At 40.4% G+C, this 24,687-nt stretch overlaps 1 protein-coding gene across 1 annotated transcript; it reads right to left on the reverse strand.

Annotated features, from left to right (window-relative positions):
* Window positions 1-1,344: 1,344 nt before the first annotated feature.
* On the reverse strand, window positions 1,345-22,727 carry cttnbp2nlb (CTTNBP2 N-terminal like b). The gene is made up of 5 exons (XM_041800338.1): window positions 22,615-22,727; window positions 20,370-20,477; window positions 7,803-8,054; window positions 7,196-7,303; window positions 1,345-3,949 (listed from the first exon to the last, which is right to left on the reverse strand). Exons 1-5 carry the CDS (start codon window positions 22,618-22,620, stop codon window positions 2,651-2,653), a joined length of 1,773 nt encoding a protein of 590 aa, XP_041656272.1. The 5' UTR covers window positions 22,621-22,727; the 3' UTR covers window positions 1,345-2,650.
* Between the last annotated feature and the right edge of the window lie 1,960 nt (window positions 22,728-24,687).

The raw sequence follows: 24,687 nt of genomic DNA on the forward strand, positions 1-24,687 counted from the left end.
AGCGCAAAAAAATGCACCACTGAAACCCATTCAAACTACAGTTTTTTTTTCTCACTTCCATTAAAGCACAATACATGCATTTTTTTATCTGGGTGTCAATTTGAGCTTTTGCCTTGGAATTGATCATTTCTACTACTTGCCACCAGATGGCGTCATTTTGACCATATTTTGCATACGGAGAAATAATACACTAAACATAAAAAATAAAGCATAAAAATCAATGTTGCTGGTTATCACTGAAATATCCCAGGCTGTAATAATACAACACAAAAAAATACTTTGGGCTAAGGGCTAAAATACTTAAAAATTCATGCATATTTGATATGACTAATAAGATCAGTTGTAGCTGAAAAATATTAAAGAAAAAATAAAATGTTAATGTACAGTACTGTGCAGAAGTTTAAGGCATGTAGAGCGCTAATGGTGCTTTAAAGGTCCTGATGTTCCATAACCCTGGGCTGAAGAGAGGAGGGAGGGCGGTCAGAGTCAGGGTTGACACATTTGACATGTACGTGTGTGGCTCAGCAGCCAAGGTCGAGCTTAACAGCATTTCTTTTGTCAGGGCCTTTGCACCCCTGTTAATATGCCCAGCAACCACCGACAGTTTTCAGGTGCTTAGAAAATACACACAACAACCAGGGGGTTGTGGCAACCCTCCTACAGGCCCTAACAGTACCCTAGGCTATGTTTAAGCGCCAAATCTACCCATAACTCTGCCCTAAAGCTGTGGTTTTTGTTTTGTTTTCATCAGATTATTTTCTTATGCCCTTGGTAATGTACAAAGACATCCAGAGCATGTCCTGGATTGTGTCAATGCTCTTTCCTGCCCAATGGGGCCCTCAGATTGGCGTACTCGCCCTTACATGCCTTACTTCAGCCTCAAATTCCGGTCCAAACATGCCTAAAACTTCTGCGTAGTACTGTATATTTTTCATAGCTGCCATATGAAAAGCCCATTTTTTGTGCTTAGCAATATGAGAGTCAGTAGTTGATATTGCACAAAAAAATAATGATGCATTATAGTCAATGTTGTTGCTAATCACTGACATCCATGGTTGTAATAATTCAACACAAAAAAATGAATATGAATGTAATACTTTAAAAATAATTCATTTTTCCGTTTTTTTTTTTTGTTTGTTTGTTTTTTTAATAAAAAAAACATGGTGGCATCGTGACAAAACTGGCATTCAGAGGGTTAAAATCTAAAAAAATACTTTATATTAGATTTCAGTAATTAGGTCAGTTGTAGGTGAAAAAAATTGGCTCAGTGAAAGTAGAAAGACATATCAATCTGTAATATTTTTATAGCTACTGTATGAAAAGCACTTGCAGCTTGAGTGTGACCAATATTAAGAAAAAACCCTAAAGGGTTACAAAAGGTTGAGATGTGAAGCTTTAAGGCATGGGCAGTTTATTTGAAAGGGCACTAGAGGGTGCAGGGGTTCATGATATGCATATTTACTGAAAACAGCTGAGGGACAAGCACCCTCTCACAGACACAAGGTATAAGTCTACAGATAAAATTGGCTAAAATAACAAAGTCTTTTGATCAAGTTTTGATTTTAAAGCCAGACAACATAAAACAAACATAATACATATGAGTATTTAACAAACACTAAAGAAAGAGAAGCTGCAGCAGCAACATTTACAGCATGCGATGTTCATTGATGGAATATCCCAAAGAGTCTCACAGTTCTTGGTTTGGGTAAAGCACAAGTCAACTTTCCCTGAACAAAACATTTCAAATAGATATAAAGTATTTTACAGTAAAGTTGTATAAAGTGTCCCTTTTGTGAAAAGATTCAGTGTATTCATGACAAAGGTAGTTAAAAAACAACACATGCATGTGCTCATTCATAGGAAATCAACTTCTAGTTCCTTAGAAACTATTTACAGTATAACATTGGTTTCATGGACTACATCCAGAAGAATTTCTTGCAAAAGTGGAATAAACATTAAAAAACTGCACACTATTTTCTGTGGTAAAAGCTACATATTAGCTCAAGTTTTCTTTCATGTATTATAAGCTTGCTCTTCTGTTTTGCATCTGACTTAAGCTTTTTTTATGACTCTAGCAAGATGGAAATGTGTTCTTACCTCATAGCCAAACAAAAATCTACAGTGGCCTATGAAAAAATAACTTAAATATTTTTAATCTTAAACTTATATAAAAATCCATACAAATGAATAAAGACAGGATTTGTTAGTAGTATGAAATCATAGTTTCAAAATACTAATTTCAGGGCCCAGTGGTTAGGTTGACCCCCATAGACAGGGGCTATAGTCCTCCAGATGGACAGCCTGGGTTCAAGTCTGACCAGTGGCTCCTTTCCTGCATGTCATTCCTCACTCTCTTTCCACAATTTCCAACTCCACCACTGTCCTAGATACTCAATAAAGGCATAAAAGCCTCAAAATAAATCTTTCTAAAAAGCAATTTATTAGTTTTCTTTTCCTCCTGATCGTTTTCAGGTTGTCAGAGAGGTAGGGGTGTGACAAACTCATGAATATATAAGTTTGGACCCCTCCAGCTTTAAAGTGTCTAAACTACTGATTATGAACCTTATGAAGCGGCTTTAAAAAAGGCTGATAAAACATAACAGTAACTCTTGATTCAGGTTCACCTCATTTTAGGAGTTTAATGTAGCTGTTAGCTGCTTGAAGATAAAAGCAGATCTGGCTCCTTGTTCCCCTCCTGCCCATTGTTGCTCTGTCCACAGTTCCCTGTCAGCTCTGGGAAGACGCTGCTCCGAGAAGAGTGACTCGGGGAGCCTGGAGTCGGACTCATGCCGGGTTTCTTGGGAGGGATCGGAGGTGGATTGGTTTTCTCAGAACGTGGAGTGAGGGGAGAGCGGATGCCCGGAGATAATGGCCCTGCAGACGGCGACCTCCCCCCTGGAGGAGTCGCCGCTACATTACGGTAGTCTGTGCCAAATGGGGAGCTGCTCATGGGCGCCTGCTTTATGCCTGCCTGCTGGCTGGTGAAGCGGGACAGCACCTGAGTGACGGTGTTGCGGGCCAACTGCTTGGCTGTGCTGTGCTCTGGTGGGGGCAGGATTGAGGAGGGGGAGGTAGTGGGGGAGAGTTCCCTGGGGGAGAGGGGCCCACCATGCAGCTGGTGCTCCAGCTCAGCCTGGCTCTGGAACTTGTGTCTGGCGGCTTGAAAACGCTGGTTGACCCCGGCTTGGTAGGAGGACTGAAGGAAGCCGGGACTGCCCAGACGCTTGGCCAGAACAGGGGAGGAGATGGGGGAAGATGAGAGAGAAGAGGAGGCTGTGCTAGAGGGAGACGGGGGATGAGGCTGAAGATGAGGGTGAAGAGGGGAATGTAAATGGGCTCCTCCCCCATTCTCTACAACTGCTCCATTTTCTGCCCCTTTCCCTTCAGACTCTGTGTCTTTTTGAGCGTGACAGCCGTTGACCTTTGAAGCCGGTGTAGGTTTAGGAACCGTTTTTCCATCTGGCTCAGTCTGAACAAAGGTTGACACCGCCATCACCTTAGAAACTGACTCTTTTACTTCTCCTCCAGCCTCCTTTACCTTGCCCTTACACCCTCCAGTCTCAGCCAGCCTCTTCCTCAGCTCCTCCAGCTGTTTCTCAAGCTCCTGACTCTTCTCCTCCTCTTTGCAGATCCTTGCCTTCATCTGATCTCGTTCAGAGTCAAACTCAGCCAGCTGCCTCTCAGACCTGACCTCTAGCTGGGCTGCCCTGTTCTTCTCTTCTTCAAGAACCACCCGGAGCTTCTCCACAGCGGAGGTCTGTTCCTGGAGCGAGGTGTGAAGCTGGACAACCTTCTGGGCCTCCTCTTGAGCCAGGCTGCTGGCCTTCTGGAGCTCCAGGGTCAGAGAGGAGGAGAGCTGCTGCTGCTGGGAGAGTGACTCCTCTGCCTGGTTTACAGCCTGTGATTGCTCCTTTTCTAACCTCTGCACAGTGGCACGCTCCACTTCCAACTACAAAGAGAGATAGGAGGTTGTAAGAGTCAAGCAAAGGCTGCATTTCCAGATTTGACCACATGGGGGCAAGAGAGGATTGTTTTGTTACCTTCGTTTCAGCTGGAGAAGAAAATGTCCCTTTTCAATAATCTAACAGTTCTTCCTTTTATGAGATTTTATCAAACTTTTTACATTTGCTGACTTTTCCTGTACAAATGTAAGAAGTGTTATTTATTTGTTACAATCTTATCCTTTTGAACAGTTAGATCTCCGACTAATAGTGACTATTTGCTGTAAAAAAAAAAAAAAAAATGATGTTTCTGTGATATACTGTTGACCTCTACAGCTACTCTGTAGCAGCAGTGACAGGCATTGAAACTAACTTACGACAAATAGTCAGTGTTAATGTTGGTAGCCTAGTTTATTTTTGTAGCTCATAAGAAGCAGCAGTATTAATTATAGCCTGCTTTATACCCTGATAAAACTTGTTTACAAGTGCTAACATATTAAAAATTATACATTTTTCAAACTTATTTTTCCCCTATCCCTATACATAGTGGCTTATTAAAGGAGAGAAGTGATGTAGGTGCAGTATCTGTTGTTTCAGACTCAGAGAAAAGCAATAGCTCATTTTTGCTGAGACTTTTTGCTTGCCGGGCATGTTTCTGGAAAGTTCATTTCAGTGTGAGGTCATCAGAAGGTGACTGTAGTGCGTGAAAGCTTTGATGAGTAACAGAGGGAAACAGGAGGTGATGAAACACAATGTAGTGAGTGTGATTACCGTACAAAAAACAACCCTGGTGGGAAGGCCTGAGGAAGACCAGGAGACACTCAGGAAGCCTCTCTTACATAAGACCCTTGGGTGAACTCTGTGTAGTGGCTTACTGTGTCCTCTCAGTGTGTGAGTGGAGCTTACATTAGACGTGGACGTCCATTATCTCAGATTTCCTGAGGCCATAAAGCCCTATGGCTTCTGGACAACTAAACAATGGTCTCTTCCTCCTCTGTTTCCTTTGAAATGTTGCTGTGCTTGTGTGTATGGGTGCCTGTGAGTTCCTGTACTTTAACAGGGCAAGCCCTCTCCATCCTACTGAGTTACTCTGTAGAATAACACTGATGTTTGCCTGGACAGGCGCTGGGGTTTTAAATCACAGATGAAAGACAGGACAGGGGGATGTGCATAATTCAAATCTCTGAGTAAGAACTGTAAGCACTATTTGTCATTAACACACATAAAAAGTAAATATATGGCACTCTTTTACCAAACATGTTAACACTGACTATTCTTTTTAAATCAATATGGAAAACAAGTCACCATCTCTTTCTATTTTAGAAAACTGAAGCCAAAATCCCTTAATGATTGGCACTGACATGTTGCTGAGGTGATGTAATTTGGTGCCAAGACGTGCAGACAGAAGCTGGCTGGTGGAACCACTAAATTAGCACCACCACGCTCCTTCTGCTCACTATAGCACACATTTAACCTTTCAGATTAGATATAAAAGATACTTCAGCTCAGTAGAGTCCTCAGCAAAGCTGATTCTTGTGTCAATTTAGAGCAGAAACATGGGGTGCACAGATAGCCTAGCGGTCTAAGGTGCTACCCATATATGCAGGCGGCCCGGAGTCGAATCCGGCCTGTTTCCCTTTGCCACGTCTCTGCATTTGTAAATGGAGTTTTGATCATGATGTTATATCTGCTCTTTTTTGCATCAGCTAACTGATTAAAACTAAACTACTGAAACACATACATATAAATCACAAAGTTCACACATTTAAAAATCAAATCTAAGACTTTTTAAGACCACCTGAAGACCTGCATTAAGAAAAATGAATACCACTTAATCAGACTGTCAAAAATGACAGGCATATGAGTTTTTTGTACACTAGACCAGAACTGAATTTTCTGATATTTTTGGGTCATAAACGCCCAAATCTGAAGATGTGTTGCACATTCATTGTCTCTATTCTATTAATGTATCATATTTATAATATTTTAGATTTATCATATTTATCATAACATATTTTCTGGTGTGCCAACCTGACACTATCCAATTTATTTATTAAAAATGAGAATTACGCTTTTTTTCAGGGAAGACCTTTCAGAATAAGATAGGCATGTTCATATTATTGAGTTGCCAACTTGGTAAGCCTGTGAACTGTAACATAGACAAAAATTTAGCAGAAACAATGATTAAAAGCATATCAAGTTTGCCAGAAGACAATGATTTGATAAAGACATGCCTTAGGTAAAGTGTCTTTTAAAAATCTAAGACCTCTCAAACATAGAAATAAGGCTTTTTAAGACTCTTGAATTTAAAAAGTCCAATTTAAGACTTTTAAAGACTTTTCAAGGATCTGCAGGAACCCTGAAATCAGGATGAAAAACAACTTTCACAGGTTTGACAAAAATATGTATCTGACTTGTGACTTATTTGATGAAAACCAACAGACTATATTATAACAAAGCATAGGTGGAAGAAGTACAAGACTATTGTAAACAGGTAAAAGAACAGTTCCTTTGGTTAAAATTTACTCAAGTAAAAGTACTAGATTATTAAGCTACTCATGTAAAAAGGATCGTTTAAAGCTTGCTCAAAGTACTGAGTAGCTATTTTTGGCTACTCAGTGGGCTTGTACAACAAAATATGATCTTTCCTTAATGTGCAATTAAAACAAGAGAATATGAATCTCTTCCCAGGTTGTTTATACTATGGTGTTTCTATACCTAAAGTAAAATGCATCACATTTCATGTTGTGGACAAAAAGCTTGAACCTCTTTATTTCTCCATTATGGATTTTTTTTTTTTACTTTGTTGTTGATGCTTTTTGAATTGTAAAATATATTTAAATTAAAATAACAGATTTAAAAAAGTACATGTACACAAACATTACTCACTTACAGTTGTTTAAGTGTACTTCATTACTTTCCACCCCTGCTTTAAGTATTTTATTATTCTTTATTTTACATTTCATGCTTAAATTGCCAGTTTTTCCCTTTTTAGTGTGTATAATTTTATCCCCATTTTAAAAAAGCACCCAACACTGTTACATTTCTTATACTTCCACATTGTTCAGCAAGTTATTCCCCTTTATCTTAAAAATGTATTTCCCTTGTATTTTAACTTCCTAGATTGATACAAGTCCCATCTGTTAACATGGAGAAGGTGTGGTTTATGGCCTGAGTTTTAAATATTCCAGCGTCAGTCCCAGACAGCTATCACCCTGTCCCTCTTTATACACAGTCTATGCTTGTTATCATACCTGTTGCATCAGTTTGTCTCTTTCATTCTGCAGCATGGTGGTGAAGTCATCACTGTGTGCAGTATCCTGTGCATGACGTCTCTTCTCCTCCTCCAGATCAGCGATCATCTATCAAACACAAAGCCTTATGAAACATTTATTGAACATTGTTCCTTCTCAGACAAGCTTATTAACATCCGTTGATTTATTTTCCTTATAAGAAGTGTCTGCTGCACAGCTTTTGACTGTGAAACTTTCCCCCTGACAAATCAGCCTCTTTTGCAGAGCCTCCTCTCATTCCAAGGTTTTGCAAGTTTCATTAACTCAGAAAAGTCCCCTCTCTGAAGAGTTTATGGCTTTCTTTAAACTTTCAGACACTGAGCAGTGATAAAGCTCATATCAGCCATTTAAGCCCTGGGTGCGGCTGCTGTCTGTCTGCCCGCCTAGCTCCCCAAAGCTGAGTCTACAGAAGAAACAAGGAGCACACATACAAATATTCACACACACAACAAGCCTATTGTGTAAGCTGGAGCCCCAGTGTGACTGTGGTTGAGGCCTGAACACGCAAATCTAAAAATGCAGACGTGTGACAATCTATGTGAGGGATTGTGTGCGAATCAGATCTCACCCTCCTGTGTCGGCTCTCAGCAGCAGCCAACTGTCCCATCATCCTCTCCTGCATCCTCTTGCAGTGAGCCATGACCAGCTTGAGCACAGCCAGAGGGTTGGGGCCCACTGCGCGGCCCTGCAGGTGCGTGTGAGGCTGAGCCAGGGTGTTCTGGCGCTCCTCTGGCTCGCTATCCCGCTGCAAGGCCAGGAAGGGATCGCTGAGGTCATACTGGCCATAACGCTCTTGGACGAAGGCATCTCTGTGCTGCGCCTGGTGGACACAAAGACAAAAGCTGCGTGTTATTGTGTTGTTCAGCTTTTATGCAGCGTGCCACACTTATTTTACTACATTTATAAGAACAAAGTCTCCTTAAAATGTTTGAAGATAGGACAAAGCAAAGAAAAAAAAGTATCTTGGTAGAAATATATACATGATAAGCATGGAAGCAAACACTAGCAGTGTGTCTGTGTATGCAGGAAATGTGACTGGAGTGATGTTTTTGTCAGTGTGAGCACAAGCAGATGGTCCAAACACAAAGAGGTGAGGCATGGCTGTCCCACCCCCACAAGGGGCAGATGTTAACTTCTCCCCAAGGCTGCAAGGGTGAAGGACTGGGCCATGAAATCTGGCACACAGGTTCCTCTACAGACGAGACATCCCTAAATATATTATAATACAGAAATATTGATCTTCAGGACTCAGCGCTTGGTCAGGGGTCTGTTTGCAAAAATGTTTGCGTCAATGCAATGAGGCATGGAGCCAATCAGTCTGTGGCACTGCTGGGATGTTATGAGGCTGAGGTTGCTCTGATAGCAGCCTTCAGCTCCTCTGTATTGTTGACCCTCATCTTCTTCTTGAAATTCCCCAGAGACTCTATGGGGTTCAGGTCAGACCATTTGGCTGGCCAATCAAACACCATTATCAGCAGTTTCTGGAAGTTTTGGCTTCACTGTATGCAGGAACCAAGCATGAAATGCTCTAAAATCTCCTGGTAGAGGGCTGATAGCCTTGGTTCTGGATTTGTTAAAACACAGTTGGTCAACAGCAGCAGATGATATGGCACCCCAAACCATCTCTGACTGTGGAAACTGAAAACACTGGACTTCAAGTACCCTAGATTCTATGCTTCTCCAATCTTTCTCCAGACTCTTGGACCTTGATTTCCAAATATAATGCAAGATTTACTTTCAGCTGAAACAGGACTGGTTCAGTGGAAGGTTGACACTAGGAGGACGGCACTGGTAGCCCATTTCCTGGTCCTGTCTGTGTGGTGGCTCTTGATCCACTGACTCCAACCTCAACCTTGAATCTGCTTTGTTTGACAATCCTCTGAAGGTTGAGCTCATCCCTGCTGCATTTGCTACTTTTTTGTACCAAACTTTTCTCATCCAGTCAACTTTCCATGAAAATGCTTTCATAAAGCATGTCGAGAACAGCCCGCCCTTTCAGCAATGACCTTCTGTGGCTTACGCTCTTTGTGGAGGGTGTCAGTGACTGTCTTCTGAACCAGAATACAGAATAAAGGCTCAGGAAAACTTTGTAGATGCTTTAAGTTGACTTTTTATCAGAACTCAAATTACTGACAAGAAACAGGACTTTTCTACAATAATCTAATAGTTTAAGATAGTGTCTTTGTGAGCTGTAAGACATGATAATTTAGATTAAGACAAAAAAGAAATATTCTGCTTTGTGAGTGATAGTTCTACAATATGTAAGTTTACCTGCATTTTTAAATGCACTTGCAAAAGAAAATTAAGGGGAAAATAGATCTCAAAAGGAAAATAAATTGCAAGAGAGTAAACTTATTTCAATTTATCTCAAACAATCCAGTTTTTTTCAAGAGGAACGTGGCACAAGAAGGAAAGAAAAGGGAGATCAGCCTTGTTGACCTCCCTTCGGGTCACCCGGATAGATCATCAGGAGGTCTCATTAACTACATGCACAGATCAGGTTGGAGTTCCTGAGGCATGTGGGGTCAGTTGGCAGTGCCTGTAACGTCAGCACATGCCCCAGAGTTCCCTCCACGTGCCTTTGGGACACCCGTCACTATTGTCTCCTCATGCAGTCCTCATCAGACAACCCTCTCCTCCGGCTCCCCTCGTCCCCCTTCGTCTGCCCAAACATGCACGGCACGGCATTCCTCTGCCCCTTCATCATCCATCGTTTCTCAGAAAAGTGCCTCTTTCTACTTCCGCCTCTCTTTCTCACACTCTCCCAAACGCACACATAAACCCTGAGGGCATCAGTAAGGAGGCTGCATTTGAGGCCTGCACAAAGAATGCGACCCTCAGTGAGGAGATTACAGGACTCCAACAAAGACACAGTCTCAATGCCTTCAGTCTTGTGCATTGTCTCCATGTCTGGCCTGCTAGGCTTCGCTGTGCAAGAGTGGGTACAAGTGTTAGTGTGTGTGGAGTATTTCTGAGTCTCTTTTTTTGCTTTTCTAATTTAAATATAAATGTGGGTGTTTACCTGTGGCTGTGTGTTTTTGGGCCAGGCTTTAGAGTAAAGCTGTAAAGCTTCTTCATCTAGCAGGAGACAAATCTGCAGCTTCCTGGGTAAATAACAGTTTAAAGAGATCATTAAGGGCCAGGCTGAGATTGGATTGTGCGTTATGTGCATCTGTGTGAGGCTGAGTGTGTAGTAGTCCAGGATTAGGGTCTGGTCTCATGGTTTTCTGGGATAATTCTGATCATAATGACAGACTGCGCTTTCCTTTATGAGAGGGCACAACAAGCAAACTGTCCCTGCAGCAAACTCTCTCATTTATGACCTAAAACCTGTGGAAAATGTCTCTATGATGATTTTTAAATTTTGCACCAGTTAAGAGAGATTTCTACTGCAGCAGAGTGTGATTCTGCAGCTACAGAAATGACTGTGCTGCAGCATGTTCCACATCCTCTGCTGCATTCCTGCAGCTGTAACAAGGTGTGAAAGACAAGCCGATGTTTTTCACCTGGAATAGTCTCTGTCAGTCAGTTCCCCACAGCCCTAGGGCACAATCACGTCCTTGTGTGAGCAGAAAAAGAACCAGGGAGTCCTGTTTCCTCACTGAGCCTCACACAATTATGTTGGGAGCCGGCATGGACAGAGCTACATCCCTGAATGGAATTGAGTGCACATCTCTGGTTACAAATGCAAGGTTTAGCCCCTTAATCTGATTCCCATGAAATACAGAGGGTGAAAGACAAATCTAATTTCTACATGTGCATGCACATAGTCATCAGCGGAGGCATCTATCAGCCTGCAGCTGGCATGCATGCCTTAGTGTGTTTGCACCATGCTGCATAAGGATCTTAGCATAACCGGCTGTCTCCAGGGTAACATCTCAAATCCAGAAGCTTTGCAGTGGGGGGTTATGGGAAAAGTATGCATTCCTGTTGAATTAGTCCACTCCCCAGAGAAACAGTTAGACCCAAAGAGACAAAAGGACAGCAGGACCAGACCTGTCATATGTGAAAAGCTTCTTTCAATGAACTTAAGCGTCTTCAGAAAACAGGAGGGCATAGGACTATGATGCTCCACTTTTGTTATAGCAAAACAAACAGACATTTGATGCCATAGTTAAGTATAACTGTTTTATCAAACAAAAACGTAGTCTAAGAATAAAACGAACAAGGAGGACAGTAGGTCAGCTGCACACTCGAATGTTGGATTCTGCTCAAATGTATGTTCAGTTTTTTTTCTTGGCTGAGGAAGGAAGACCTCAGCAGTGCAGTTTTTACCCCTCAGGGTGGATAACTACTTTTCTCTTCGGGATAGTGGAGAGGGAAATAGAGTGTAACAACCACTTGTCAGTCATGTTGAATTACAGGCCTTGGCAGGTAAGTGGTATCAATCCACTGACCATCATGTCCCATTTAACAGAGCTGCTCTGGCTGCAATCTCACACAGACACACAGGCCTCAGATCCATTTTGCTGGTGCTTATCATTAGGGTATTAAGAAATTTAGATCAAATGGGAAATGGAAATAGAGTTCATTCATATAGCTTTAAAAAAATGTAGGCTTCAGCTTGAAATTTAAAATCTATTAAACAAGTCATTATAAGAAAGAATATTACAGGCATGCAACACTGAGAAAATGCCAACAGAACCATGCTAAAAGGTGTTAAGAGGGTTTCATATGAGGCACACATTAAGAGCTAGTAGAAAAAAATCCATCAGAAATGATACGTTATGTTTTTTAGCTATGTTAGCTAAATAAGCTACATAGCTAACGTAGCTGAAGAATGTACACCTTTTTCACTTTTGCAAATATTAGACCTTTATTTTGTAGAAGTAAAATTGCTTCTTAGCTAACATAGCTAAGATAAGAAAGTTAAGTTAGATATGTTCACTTATGCTACATTTGCTAAAGCTAACTTAGCAATATTATATAGCTACATTATTTATGTAGCTGACTTAGCTATGTTATCATGTTTGCTAAAGCTGATGTTGTGAAAGCTAAAGCTAACGCAGCTACATTGGCTTATGTAGTAACATTAAATACGTAGAAAGCATAGCTATGTTAGCTTAAGTTAAAGCGGGCCCATTTTTGTGTAACTACTTCGAAAATGTGTCATTATTTAATTCAATCACTGATTAGAACTCTGACCTTTATTCTGCTCCATCTATATGTTGTTTAGCCTAAATGTTGACAATGTTTTATGACTGTAGCTGCCAGACTTTGTTTGAATAAATTTGAATTTAAAAAACCTCTAAATTGTTACATGTGTCGTTCTTGCAAATAATGTCCTGACAGGCACAGCATCCCACAGTAGTGTTCTGCAAGGGGGGTGGGGGTGGGGGTGAGATCTATGGTCTGCAGCTGGACCCTTCTTAGCCCACTTACCACAGCAGATAATAGTCTTCAGATTCAAGCCATACTATATTGGTTAGATAGGGAGCTGGTGAGGGATCAAATTATTTTTACAGGAAGAAAGCTAGCAGGAAGATTTTCTAAACTTTGCCAAACTGTTTGATCCCTTGTAATAACTAACAAGAGGTACAAACACTGAGGGTTGAAAATTGCTTATAGGTGTGGTTAGTCTCTGTAGGGGATACCTGGCCTACTGTTTGCTAAAGAGAGAGCGAGACGGATAGAGAGAGGGATAAGATTTCAAGCATTCATGCTCTCTGAAGTGTAAACTAAGGTGTGTACTCAAAGCTTAACCTGTATCCTCCACACCTCCCACCCACACATTAAGCACAGATTGCACCAAGGTAACTGGGAAGATGCCAAAGAAAACCTCACTTTACTTTATGGGCCATGCTATGAGACAACTTCCAAGTAATGTTTAACTATCTCAGATGCTATTGTCAGTAGTTAGTGATGAAATATGTGGGACGGTGCTCTTACTCTTTGGTCAGAAAATAACATATCATTAAGCAGAACAAGGAAGTGCTCTGGTGTCTCTTCAAAGTGGGTCACAAACTTAACTGAAATTATTCAATGGCCCTGACATAAAGTTCAATGAGAGAGCAGTGATTTTTCTTAGTAATCTTATCTCTCACTAGTTGTTCTTCTTTTACATCACAGTTTTATTTGTTCTTGTTAAATATTGCCCTATTAAGTCCAATTCCAGTGTAGGGTGGAGCTATTTACCATCACAAACATGACCCCCTCTCTACTTAAAGGATGAGAGAGGCTGCCAAAAAGAGGGCACATATCAGTCCTGTTTTCTTGAAATCCTTCTCTGTAACCTTTTACTGTTACCTGCATTTCAGATGAGTCAGTGTCTATTTGGTAACTTTTCTGTCAGCATCGTAAGCAGGTTGGTGATTAACAACAAGAAAGTACAGTTTCAGATGCCCAGAACTCTGATGTTGTTGCCGTCATGGTATGATTTTTCAACTAGTTTCATATGGAAGTTTAAAATCATTTGTTCGCATGTTGTACAAACACTAATAGAAATCTGGTTGTCATTAAAACATTTTCTGTAATCTGAACATTTTTTTAAAACCTGAGTAACTTACATCATCACTTTGAAAGCTGTCTCTGTGTGAGAATCTACGTGCTTATTTGCACTTATTACACTGTAGTCCTCTCACTATGATGCACAGGGCAGCAGCACATTTAATTCACAGCATGATGATTTATTTTCTCTGTGTCTGCAGCTCATGTGCAGCTTGTACCAGCGAGCATGGGGATGGAGGGGGGTTGTCAGCACTGATTCAAACTGCCCACAGAGGATCAGCTGTGCTTCGTTTCTTTGCTAGATGCCACACGAGCTGCTGAGCGTGTCAGAGGCAAGTGCATGAGCAATCTCCAGTTCAATTAGACTACTTCATGGGAGCCACTGCTCTGCTTCCATGCAGCATGTAAAATACTGCTCAACTATCCATCAATGTACTTAGCAATAAATCAGGCATTTAGTGTTAGTTAAGGCAGGCAATGGAGTCAAGAGCTGCAATATAACTAAGATCGGCTTCATCAGCCCTCACCAGCTGTTTCACTCTAGGCCCACTATAGGTTAATTGCAGTTATGCTGCCTTATTTAACTTGCTCTAGCCTGGATATGCTTTGCTGCCTCCTCCGCAAGCTGCTTTTTGTAACCCTTCTCCACCTCAGCTCCTCCTTTATACTGTCTCTGACTTAATCAGTGTCATTCTGATGTCTTTAATGTTTAATGTTTGCTTGGGTTTTTTGCTGCTTCTCTTCCTGCCTCAGGCCTTCCTTGTAGGCAGGAGCGCGTGCTGTACCTGCTTGTGGGAGGGCAGAACAGCTACACCGCCAAATATAAATAACAATAAATGCAAACTATTAACTGTTAATAGTTTAATATTTATAACCCAAATCAGGTGTGTTTCTTGACAAAGTGGTCCTGACTGAACTAATTATTAAACTATTTATTTTCTGTGCAATAACTTACTTGACTATGCACTAACTGTGCACAGTCCTTGATGTTTTTATTGGTTTACAGTGACTGATTGTAAATTAATTACTTCATCTCTGTTCATTAACCACTTACTAATTCATTTACTCCATAAACTGCTTATCGGTTTATTTTTCACTGTAAAACAATTGTCTACTTATCTATCCACTTATCTGTTTACTTGTCCTGCTAGGCTGGCCTGCACATCTTAAGTAATATCTCTGTTGTAAGATCCAACCAGCAAACCATTTTGTTTTCATATGCACAAAGCTATAGCTATTTTAATAAAACTATTTACTCATTTATTTTTTTTATCAGATTTGTCATGTTGCTGTATAACACTGCCCTCAAGCAACAATTCCTAGTACTTTTGCAAGCAAAGAAAATTACATGCCTAACCTATCAGCCACACTGTGTTGCTCACATAGACTACCCATTGCTGTTAACTGTGTGACTCTGCTGTGCATGTCTGTTTTACTATGGGCTTATGGGTGAAAGAAGGTAGCTTCAGGTACTTTGATGTCCTGTCAACATTTTCAGGTCAAGGAGCTTTACTGCGGCACGCCTCAGGCTCAGGCTGTTGATACTGAAGCTCTGACTACCATCTGACATCATAGACCAGTGTGCATTACAGTGTAATGTTAGGTATCACTTTAGTAAGTGCTCTCTCTGTGTTCTTTTGCTCTAGTTCATATTTCATATCTTATCACATTTTCCTCTTGCTGATCTCGACAACATTCCCAAAAGTGGTCAGTTTTTATTCCAGAATATGCAATCTTATCTGAACAAAACACCCCAGCCAGGTCCTATTGTTTTCACAGAGTCAGGAAAACACGTCAGGCTGCAAAAATAGACATAACATTTTAAGGATTACAGGACATGACATCATATGAAAAACAAAGCAGGGCATACTGGGCATGGTTGCAACTTATTAACCGCACAAGCTTCCTGGCCTGTCCAGACGAATCACAAATTTTGCTTCAGTGTTCAAGATCATGATCTATTTCCCACAAATGGCAGACTATTGAGATCCCTTACAGTATTTTAGCAGCAAGTTTTTGATCTTCAACCAGCATTTCTATGAGGTGTACTTCACACTACCCTTTCTGCCCAGCAAAGAAAAGATAATAATAGCTTTGTTCCTGTGTAGAAGTAGACAATCATCAACTCAGATGATATGCCACTACTGTTGCAGGAATGCAGGACTTGTTCTTGGTGTCATGCCTTCAGGAATGTTCCCTCCAGTAAAACTGTTGTCTCTGTCTTTAGCGATGAGAGCCAAAAACAATACAATCAAGACTCTGTAGAGACAAGTCCCAAAGGTGACACTATTAGTTATGAAGAAAACATTGATCTTGTGCCAGGTTTTTAGGTGTTTTTCTGGTTAAAAGGCAACTTACTGTGGTTGTCTCGAGCAGTCTGCGCTCGGTGCTAAGAAGACAAATTATTTAAACCATCCTTGATGTTGATGTATATTGATGGTAAACGCGCATAAAAATCTGTATGAAGATCCAGGAAAAAAATAACAGCAAGGGGAAAATCAACAGCAAAGAAAGACAGCCAGCTCAGCCAGACTTCCTGCAAGGCAAGATCAATGCACACACACACACAGTTCGATATTGGACAAATTAGCCATCTATCAACCCCTGACACCCCTCTCTGCAGTAACAAGTCTGCAAATAGTCTGCCCCAGTCAGTAAAACCTGTGTGCAGGCCCCCAGTGGGGGCAAGGGAAGTCCATGATTTGAGCCTACAACTCTGTACATCCTCTCTGCAATAAACAGTGCAGCCTCTAAGTGGCCCACTAGGGACCACCGGAGAGTGCGAGTGAGTGGGCTGAGAGGACATGGGTCATGGTCAAACATGAAAGACCCCCCATAATGTGGCTGTGTGTGAGGAAAAGAGGAGGAGGGAGAGAAGGAAAACAGGATAAAGGACAAAGTCCAAGCAAAAAAGGAACTGTATATTTGATTTAAAGGGATGACTGAATGCATTTCAGTCAGTCTCTGCATGTGTCAGATCTGGATCACTGCCATCCAAGATGAATCTCAGCATGTAGGGTTAGACTGGTTCACCCTCAGGCCCTGACACTGAAATTCTCCCATGATTACAGCCTCACATTCTTACTACATAAACTTCACTATCAAGGCCTGTGTATCAGATCAAGGCAGTCGTGGCTGCTCATTACAGCCTCAATAACTGCTTCAGACAATGAGTCAAGCTGCATTCACTGAGCAGCTGCTGTGGTCAGGACTGTGAGAGGCAGCCAGGGGGATGGAGATCGCCAATAAGACAGCTAAAACACTGCAAAGAACTGGAGAAGAAAAGCTGCACCCACACTTGGACAACAGTGGATTGACTGTACAAAACTGAACATTTATGGCACTACTTTAAAAGAAATAGTCCTAAAACACAGATTCAAATCAGACTGTAAATGTTCAAGTCCTTTTTCTATGCCAGTAACTAGCCCATCAATGAACTTTTATTTGTTCTGGAGGTACCTCAACTTCCTGGAAAACCCAGTTAAAAAATGGACAATTTATGCTGCACTGCAAAATGTTTTTTGCAAAATAATTTATGTTTGGACCACTACAAGTCAGTGCTTAGATGTGGTTTGTGTGTTTAGTTGTGTTTGGATGTTGCCTGTTGTACAGGGATCCCTGCTGGTTTTATTTTGCTCATGTTTCAGGTCGACTGTTGTTTTTGATGTGAGACACATTTGCACCATGAGTGAAGTTATCCACTGGGTCAGAGTTACTGCCTGTGACTTCAGGTGCTCCTTGACTCTAATCTTGCCAGAGATTTTTAAATATTTCTGCAGCTCTGTCATACTGTAGAATATTTAATACTTTCAAAACTGTAGTTTCACTATATGTAGTGTGGAATAATCTAATCACTTTAAAATGTTGAATTTAACTCTATATAAATTTAATTACTGTCCATTTTCTGTGTGTTTTACTTTATTATAGGGGTGTGACTTCACCTGAACAATCTGGCTGTGATCTATTCTCTTGCTGTTCTTGCCAATAAGGATAAATCATATTTAACCGACAACTCCTTAGAAACTACTCGGTTCTTAAAGTAAACTTTGAGTCAAACACTTTTTACTATTACTTGAGTAAATATATGGACCTGTACTTTTACCTAAGTAAATTCTAAGCAAAGTAACTGTCCAATAGTTATGTACTGTTTCCACCTGTTCTTAAAGTGGCTACTGTAACATTCCTAATCCCTCCCTTCTTTCCTGTTTTCAGAGGAAACAAATATGCTGAATCATATAGCACTACTCTTTTTCTAACTGAAACTTTAAAAGACAATCCAGCCATCTTTGTAGTCTCTTTAAAACACAAATACAGTTAAATTGCCTGAGCTTACAAAGTTTAAGAGGTATAAACCAAAGGGCACCAAATAGCCACCACAGGCCTCCTCTCTATAGAACATCAACAAGATTTGCCTGTCATTCCTTGAAAACAGACTGATTTGCACTTTCAGTTTTCTAGATTTTTTTCCAAATTGTATTACTTTTGTTAAAATCTCACATCATTTTTAATAAAAAAAATGTTTCCACCTCAGGAATCAAATACCTTTTATTAATGGACACTATTATTTTCAGCCCTGATACAGACATTATGGAAGCTGTTTCGATGTAATAAAAGAAGTAATACTAAAATTAACAAATTTAGATAAATCAAATGTCCCTCACACTAATTCAGAATTTTCAAATATAAAAATTACACACAATTTCACACTTCTGCCATGCTGGAACTTGAAATAGAAAATATTTCCAAGAGCGATCGCACAATTTTTGATCAAAGATGTGGTTTAACCTCAGAATATGAGCTAAAATATTCATAAGATTGTGCTCAACATCAGATACATTTCAACAAGCATTTATTGAACTTTTTGATGGCTTAAAAAAACAATCAATAAAAAATATTGGTGTGACAGGGCTAGAGAAACAGGGTTGAAAGTGCTTACAGGGTTATAGGGACAAACACAGTTACAGGTTTATTACTTGAAAAACATTGGAAGATATCTTATAAAGACTGTATTTCATTATGTAATTGTTTAAGTTGGATAAAGACTGTAGTACAGTGGTACCAAATTATTTAATAAGCCACTCCAAATGTTTTTTCCCCATCCATCTGTTGTTTTTTTATCATTTATTTTCAGCCGGGTTGTGGTCTCCTTCACCTGCATTAATACCTCCTTTGACTTTGGATTTAAAGCTCCAGTCAAACAGCAACAAAATCAGTCAAAGCCACTGCACAGACATTGGCCGTAGCAGTAACACCATTTGGAATGTCCTGAAGAAAGAAGCCACTGGTGTACTTAGTAACAGACGCTGAAATGGTAGACTGAAGAAAATGGCAGCAGTTGAAGACAGAAACATTGTGAGAGCTGTAAAGAAAGAACCTAAAACAACTATTAGTGACATCAGCAACAACCTCCAGAGGACAGGAGTGAAGGTATCACCACCTACTGTTCACAGAAGACTTCCTTAACAAAAGTACAGAGGCTACGCCAGCAGATGCAAACCACTCATTAGCAAGAAGAATAGGAAGGCCAGGCTGGAATTTGCCAAAAAGTCAAGAGACAAGCTTTAAAAATCTGGGACAAAATTTAATGGACTGATGAGTCAAAGATTAACCTTTACCAAAGTGATGGAAAGACTTAAGTTTGGCAAAGGAAAGGATCTGCTCATGAACCTAAACATACAGGCTCATCTGTGAAACACAGTGGAGGTAATGTCATAGCTTGGGCTTCCTAGCTTCTACTGCGGCGGGCTCATTGATCTTCATTGGTGATGTAACACATGATAGCAGCAGCAAAATGAACTCAGAAGTCTACAGAAACATTTTTTTCTGCCAGTTTGAAGAAAGACTGATTGGGAGATTCTTCATCATGCAGCAAGATAATGACCCAAAACACACTGACAAAACAACACAGGAGTTCATCAGAGGCAAGAAGTGGAAGGTTTTAGACTGGCCAAGTCAATATACAGACTTAAACTGTATAGAGCATTTTACCTGCTAAAGGGAAGACTGAAGGGAGTAACCCCCCAAAACAAACAACAACTGAAAGATGCTACAATGAAAGCCTGAAAAAAAGCATCACAAAAGAAGAAAGCAAAAGTTTAGTGATGTCAGTGGGTCACAGGTTTGATGCAGGTATTGCAAGCAAAGGAACTGCAACTAAATATAAGTCATATCCTCTTTAATCTATTTTCAGTCTATCTGTTCCAGGACTTTTGCTCACCTAAAAATTTGGTGGTCTGTTACAAATAAAGCTATTTTCTAATTGTGTATCAGATCCAGTTGTAAATACCTGGAAATAAAAGCTGAAATGTAATAAGAAGTAAAATTAAGTAAAACTGCCTTAAACAAGAATCACTGAAAAAGGTGGGTCTAGTCAGCAATAATGTTTATGTTCTGATGAAGAAAAAAGTCCAGGGAAACCAGAAAGACTCCTGTGCCATTGTCTTTACTTGCCTTGTTTCCTTAGGTTTCCTGTTTATACATCCCCTCCCTGTTGGCTCACATTCTTTTTTGGGCTGTAACTCTGAAACAGGTTACTTTCTGGTGCTTAAGGATGCCTTTAGCAACAACAATACAAAAAAATCATATGCTGGAATAGCTGAGGTACTATATTCACCTATACTATAATGTCTGTCCTTTTTTAGATGCCCTTAAATGTAAAGTGCATAGGCAGATGTCTGATATTACTCACCCTTAAGGCGTGTATGACCACATCCTGGGCTTCAAGCTCACCCTCCAAGATACTGAGGAGAGTCAGCAGCTCTGCCCTGCTAAGAGCCTCCACATTCATCTTCTCATCCTTCAAAAAGAAAACAAGAGAAATATTATTATTGGTTATTATACAAATTAACTACATCTACCATGTCAGGAAATAGACTCTTCTGGTATTCTAGGAGAGGATTTCTGGTACTTAAAGTTGGTTGTGTGGCTGTGGTCTTCAGCGTGAGGTACACAGCCCCTATAGGATGGGACAAGGGGCCCTCACTTGGTTGTGCTCAGAGTTATAAACAGGAAGTCATTAGCATATCTGCATTTTAAGTTGCTGAGGGACCAAGGGCAGCTGTCTTCTCTATTCAGCCCTCACTGCTCCATGTGAAGGTACAGCCAGATTTCTCCAACAAAATACAAGTTGTTTGGACACATTTTAAGGTTTTAACTTTGATCCATCCTTGGCTATAGCCTGTGATTCATCAGCTGGGTCCAGTCATAAAAGATCAAGACATACCACACTGATGTCATCCTTAGATTGACGAAAAGACAAAAAACAGCTGACTTCATCTTTAAAAATAACAGTGAAGTCACTCTTAAAGCTATTTTCAGTCCCTTATCATAATACAGCTTTGTTTTAGGTGTGTTGGTCTTGTGTTTGGAAGTTTGCACAAGCTGTGTAAATTAAGAAAACCAGAGCAGTTTCTGGTTTTACTTGAATTTGTCCCACATCTGTTCTAAGGTATAACAGTCCTCATTTAAAAGCTGCTGTAGCTTGCATTTGTTACAGCTGTTGTGCAAAGCTGTGGCTCTTCCTATCTAACTGATGTCATCCCATGCATGCAAGAGTACTATCTTATCAAGAATTTTTATATGCCAAATCTTTTCTGCACAGAGCAGCCAGTCACCTCACCTGACACCTACTCCGCCAAGGTAACACTTCCAAGCATTAAAGATATGAATGTATAGCTTTTAGACTGTTTCATGGCTAAAAAAAAAAACCCAGAGGAGCTTTAAACAAACCTCTCCTCCCTTCGAGTGAAGGTTAAATCTCATGTGAACTGTTTACTTTCTTACAGAAGTGTCCGAATTCCTCGGTGCATTCTGTGGCACACCACACATTCAGAGCAATGCAACACTGTGTCAGTCAGTAGTGCTAAACTGACACACATTGCAAGGGTGGTTCCCAGTCCTCTGCCACCCACACCCACACACTGAGGCCTACATTCTGTGATAAAAGTTTAATTATTAGTCTCTGTCTGAGCTTTTTGGCTGTCAATGTAGGCCAAACTTGTTATGTGTCACTAGATATCTGTAGGGGGAAAAAAGCCTCTGTGGAAAATCAGTTCAGCATTCCAGGGATGCCCACACCATGGGAATCATCATTTCGGAGAAAATCCCAGAATCCCTCTTGGTTTACTACTTGCAGACTGGCTTTTAAAATACTTAAATGGTTTAGTCACAAATAGGTTAATGTGTGCAAATCAGCTAAAAAGCTTCGTTTAGGGTTTAAAAGTTCATTTGACAACCATAGTGTGCGTTAAGTGTCAGAAAATGTCTGCTTCTGTTCATGTGTCTGTCTGCTTGAGTGCATTTTCTCTTAATTTCTCATTACAGCCATGCGTCTAAGCTAGCAAACAAAGCCTGGGTTAAACTTTACTCAGCTTCATTCAGCTCGTGTGCTAAACGTGCAGGACAGGCTGTTTGGCGTGTTCAGAGCAATAAATGTTCGCAGTGGTTGCTGAGGAACAGCAGAGGATCCACCTGCCGTCCTGGGCCTTTGTTTGACACAAGAGACTTTCAGTATTTTCCATAAAGGCGAAATTAAGTTCAAAAGTGGCGCAAACATCACATAAATGACATAATAGCTGTTATCAGAGTGGATTAGCCTGGTGTGATAATGGTAAAATCAATACTACATCAATATAGTGAAGTACACACACCCATTAGCTTGTAAATGAACTCAACGTAAGACCTCTGGATATATTACAACGCTTTTACTCACGTAAATATACATTTACCTTGTAGGTTCAATCGGTTTCCTAGCAGACATAAGTTAAACTTAAAAATTACAAACCCCCATACATCACGAGCCAATATAAGGGTTGTGACAGAAAACTGTCTATGGACTTTTGCTTTCATTCTCTAAAAACCGGCAAAACTGAATATAAAATTTCGAGAGGCAAAGCTAGCAAATGTTCCCCACAACCTTCCCTGTGAAAACATACCTTCATACGCTCTGTTTCAGCCGCATTAATTGTTCTCCAAATCCCAAAATGAGGCTTCACAGCAGCATGAATCAAAGCAGCCCTCTGTCACAGGCGCTCTCGCTCTGGGCGAGTGTGAACAACAGACGTTCAGTGACGAGCCTGCCAGCCAATCAGAGACGCGTAGAGAGACAACCTGGCCAATGACAGGCGGGTTTTTCTGTAGAGGGCGTTCCCGGATCTGTGAGATAAACCTCTTTGTTTCGGACGTCCAGTGCTGATTTCTTGCTGGTTTCTGCACATTTTTGTGTCGAAGATGATGGGATTGGATGATTCGTTTAAAGGGGCTCGCAGATTTGATTCTAACAGCACTTTAAGTGAGTTTTCACTTGCTAATGAGTGTTTTTTTTACATTCTTTTTAGTGTAAACGCACCCAAAACAAGTGGGTCTTGGCCATATCGAGACACATGTTTTTTGTCTGTTTGCCTTCGAAATAGACGTAATTAATGTGCATGCAAAAACAATACACAGACATGCAATGCAAACCTGCATAGCGCATTATGTGACTGAAAAACACAAAATCAACACCTTATTTGGACTTGCATCAGGCTCTCACGTGGTGTTTTAACTCCCCTAAGTGGCCAAATGACGCATCGCTACTCTCATGTCCCTCTGTAGATATCACAAACGGTAAGCATGCAAACATGTCAAACATACCTTTTAGTATTTGTCTCCTGTTTTCTTCTGTGTTTTCTGATAGCAGGTAGACTCATTGAGTTTTGCAACTTTCTGATGAAATAAGTCTGACCAAGGAACTCTAGTGATTATTCTAAAATTCATGTGGTTCAAGGTCAGAGTTCAGTCAGACGCTACAGATGATCAGTGCAGTGTTTGTTTTGTCATGCAGTATGGTATGATTCTTCAGGCCTTCACACACTGTTCTGACATTTAAAAGTAGGCCAGTTATTCAGTAAAATAGAATAGAGAGTGGCTAGGCACTGAATAGTCTAATCTATGCTCTTTACCTTTCCTTTTGTCTCTCTCCTGCTTTTTTATAGACCTGGGCTTACTGAAAAGTAAAGGCAGAAACCTGATAGACGAGATGTTTTTGTGAAAGGATCTGTTCCCGATTGTGCCCGTAATCTTTATTGTCAAGAGACAATAAATCTCCACATCAGTGGCCTTTTTCTCACCCTACAAACGTGCATGCTATTACCACCTCTACACGCATCAGACTGTACTGATCTCTGAACAAGTCATAGTGTGTTGTCAGAGTTCAGAGGCTTACACCCCAGGAACTCCAATGAAGAGGCAGTTTTATACCCCTACACAAATCTAATTACACATACCCAGCACAGTACTTGTTCATTTGTGAGGAGGATCATAACTTTTTCATAACAGGTGTCACCTATGAAAATAAAAATATGCATCCACTGTTGGTGCAATATTCATTTATTTTCTGCCACAAACCATATTTCCAATTATTGCATGCAGTTTTACCTCACGGTAATCAACAAATTTAATGTCTACAGGGTTCTAGCTTACTGTTTTGCTTGTTATAAAGACATTTAGGGCCATTTTAGGGACTTGGACATTGCTGTTGGAGCCAAGAGTCCTTCCAGGAGACATTTTTGTGCCAATCAAACTCTATTTTGATGCTCTTTTATTCACTCTTGACCCCTTACTTACATTTATAGCATGTCTAAAGCATTAAAAGTCATTTTAAACATCAAAATCTTTACCTTTTTCATCATTAATGTGCCATCATGAATCACCATGACTGGAAAGGTTTTGTTGTATATATTTCACTGAAGTTAGATTTTTTTTTCAGCACAGCTCTTCTAACATAATAACATGAAAGGGCACTCATAGCATCTGGAAAAATAGCAATACTACTTTGTAATGAAATACTGCATATATGTTAAAGCTCCTGTGAGGAATTTTGAGCTTAAACATACTGAAATTAATACTAACACCTCTCTGGACCTTCAAAAGCAAACTAGCTGGATAGCTACAAGATTGATTATCTCTATACAGCAACTGTAAATCCCTGTAGCTGCTGTCATGGGTAAGTGACAGACAAAGTGAGGCAC

The sequence above is a fragment of the Cheilinus undulatus genome, linkage group 11 (assembly GCF_018320785.1).
Source record: "Cheilinus undulatus linkage group 11, ASM1832078v1, whole genome shotgun sequence".
In the NCBI taxonomy this organism is placed as follows: Eukaryota; Metazoa; Chordata; class Actinopteri; order Labriformes; family Labridae; genus Cheilinus; species Cheilinus undulatus.

Excerpts from the sequence above, each read along its gene's own strand:
- cttnbp2nlb (XM_041800338.1), bottom strand. Across the intron at positions 7,304-7,802 it reads CTGAGAGCCGACACAGGAGG|ATGATCGCTGATCTGGAGGA; the intron begins GTGAGATCTGAT and ends TGTGTTTGATAG. Across the intron at positions 3,950-7,195 it reads GAGACAAACTGATGCAACAG|TTGGAAGTGGAGCGTGCCAC; the intron begins GTATGATAACAA and ends CTCTCTTTGTAG.